The sequence below is a fragment of the Eimeria acervulina genome, genomic scaffold (assembly GCF_000499425.1).
Source record: "Eimeria acervulina Houghton genomic scaffold, Eah_scaff1950, whole genome shotgun sequence".
Taxonomy (NCBI): domain Eukaryota; phylum Apicomplexa; class Conoidasida; order Eucoccidiorida; family Eimeriidae; genus Eimeria; species Eimeria acervulina.
Genome location: NW_013548792.1, coordinates 1 through 2,500, shown reverse-complemented (window position 1 = coordinate 2,500; position 2,500 = coordinate 1). Strand labels below are relative to the sequence as shown.

At 48.0% G+C, this 2,500-nt stretch overlaps 1 protein-coding gene across 1 annotated transcript in view; it reads right to left on the bottom strand.

Moving 5' to 3' along the window:
- EAH_00064200 (gamma-tubulin complex component 4, putative) overlaps window positions 1-1,329 on the bottom strand; it is a gene marked incomplete at both ends in the record, with an annotated part of 2,293 nt that extends 964 nt beyond the window's left edge. Inside the window, 3 exons of the mRNA XM_013393003.1 lie at window positions 1-17; window positions 300-458; window positions 676-1,329. The exon at window positions 1-17 is cut by the window's left edge and continues 538 nt beyond it. Coding sequence (XP_013248457.1) covers window positions 1-17; window positions 300-458; window positions 676-1,329 — 830 coding nt within the window. The remainder of the gene's footprint in view (window positions 18-299; window positions 459-675) is intronic.
- Window positions 1,330-2,500: the final 1,171 nt, after the last annotated feature.

Genomic DNA, 2,500 nt, shown 5'->3' with positions numbered 1-2,500 from the left:
AGCAGCCAAGCTGACAGCTGCAGCAGCAGTAGCAACAGCAGCAGCAACAGCAGCAGCAGCAACAGCAATAGGAGTGTCGTTGGTACACTCGTGAGAAAAGAAGAAAAGCAACGCCAGGGCAACAGTCCAGCAGCAGCAGCAACAACAACAACAAAAGCAGCTGCAATAATGATAGCAGCACAAGCAGCAGCAGCAGCAGCAGCATAGGAGGCTAAGGCGGCAGCAAGCTTCGAGATGCAGCATCAGGGCTCCGACCGGCAGCAGCAGCAGCTGCTGCTGCTGCTTCTGTGTCTGTTTACCTGGAAGGAGAATACTGCTGCGCATGCATCGATGAGGTGTATATACACCTCACGAGCTGTGGGGTCTCCGCTGTGGCGCCCCCTCCACAAAACATCCAGCAGAATGCCGCAAGGTAAGGGGGCCCCCACAGCAGCAGCAGATAAAGACATGCAGCATACCTGCACTCACTCACAAACCCTAAACCCTAAACCCTAAACCCTAAACAAACCATCATAAAGGAGACACAGGGCTGATGCTAACGGGTGGTGCTGCGCTGGCTAATGGTGAGAGCAAACAGTACTTATTGGGATTTCTTTCGAGGCCAGGGTTTAGGGTTTAGGGTTTAGGGTTTAGGGTTTAGGGTTTAGGGTTTAGGGGTTAGGGTTTAGGGTTTACTTGTGAGAGTATTGATCTGAGGATGCGCAGTTTGTGGGGTTGATTTTTGAGGGCGACAGAAACAGCAGCAAGAGGAGCGCCTTGCTGCTGCAGCACTTCTTCTTCTGCTGCTGCTAATACAGATAAATAATCATCAACAATATCTCTAGCAGCTCTGGCGAGCGCAGCAGTGTAGAGGCCCCCTGCTGCTGCTGTTGCTGCTGCTGGTGTTGCTGCTGCTCCTTGGGCTGCTGCTGCTGAGGCAGGTGAGGGGGCCCCTCCTGCTGCTGCTGCTGCTGCTGCTCCTGCTGCTGCAGCTGGTGGTTGCTGCGCATGCGAAGGCAGCAGCAGGGCCCTCCCCTCTGCTGCTTCTGCTGCTACAATGAAGTCTTTTATTAGCAGCAAATCATAGCCAGGGGCAACAGCTCTCTCCAGTGCTTCTTTCTCTCCATCGCTGAAGCACTTAAGAAGAGGGTTAACTCTAAATCCCCCAGACAGAGACGTCGAGCTACTGCTGCTGCTGCTGTTGCTGCTGCTGCTGCTGCTGCTGCTGCTGCTGCTGCTGCTGCTGCAGCCAATGCCTAGCTGCTGCTCTTTAAGACTCGTAGAATCCTCATAACGCACAAAGACGTCCCCAGGATAACCAGCAAGCGCCATAAAAACTTCTTGCAGCATTTTAAGAGAAAAAAGAAGAGGGGCAGAGGAGAGTTGAGGTGTACAGACACCTCAGAAGAGCGACGGGGGCTCACACCCCACAGATCTCATACCCATACAGAGGGGCCCCTAATTTAAATAAAATAGTTAAATTAGTAATAATAAATATAAAAATAATTATTAAAAAAACTAATCCGAACGCTAAACCCAATTAGAGCTGCAGACGACAACTGGGGGGCCCCCCCGGTCTGGGGGGCCCCCCAGTGAGCGCCCTTAGGTTGTGTTTATTTGTTTGATAGGCTGTTTAATTTAATATTTATTTGTTTTATTTGATTTTATTTGTATTTAATATAAAGAGAGATTGTGAAAAGAGACAGAAGGAAGCGGATGAGGTCTGGTTGCCTCGGGATCGTCTGGGATCGTCTGGGATCGTCTGGGATCGTCTGGGATCGTCTGGGATCGTGGGGAGCTGAAGATCCCCTGTTTCAAAAGAGGCTTTAAATGAGCAACTGCAGCGCATTGAAGCCTTCTCGCTTTACTTCCAGGCCTTTGCTGCTGCACCTCCAAGGGGGGGCAGTGCTGAGGCCCAGCAGTAATAACTTCTTTATGAGACAAAGGAGACAGCAGCAAACAAACAGCGCTTACGAACTAACGCATTTATTAAGGGTTTAGACACTTGAAGAACTCAGAGGCAGATATATATATGTATATATACATATGTATATACATGTATACATATATATGCATGAATGTATATGAGATATATCTATATATATGTTCAATCGAGCCTGCGGCAGCAGCAGCAGCAGCAGCAGCAGCACCGGCAGTAGCAGCAGCTGCAGCAGGGATCCCAAGCTGCTGCTAGCATTGGAGTTTGTGCTGGCTCTTTAAGTATAAAGGTATGAGAGAGAGACAGAGATACAGAGACAGAGACAGAGACAGAGACAGAGAGAGTTTAAAGGTGCTCTGTCTTTGCTTTAGCTGTCTCTGTCTAAAAGGAGTCAGTGCAGAGTAGCGAGAAGAAACTGCTTCCAGTCTGCATGCACGCACCAAATGAAAAAATAAAAGATTAAGACTCTACTCCCATTGCATGCATACACCCTAGCTAGACAATGTAAAACCATATATATATATATATATATATATATATATTCTTTTACATATATATATATATATATATATATGTAGGAGA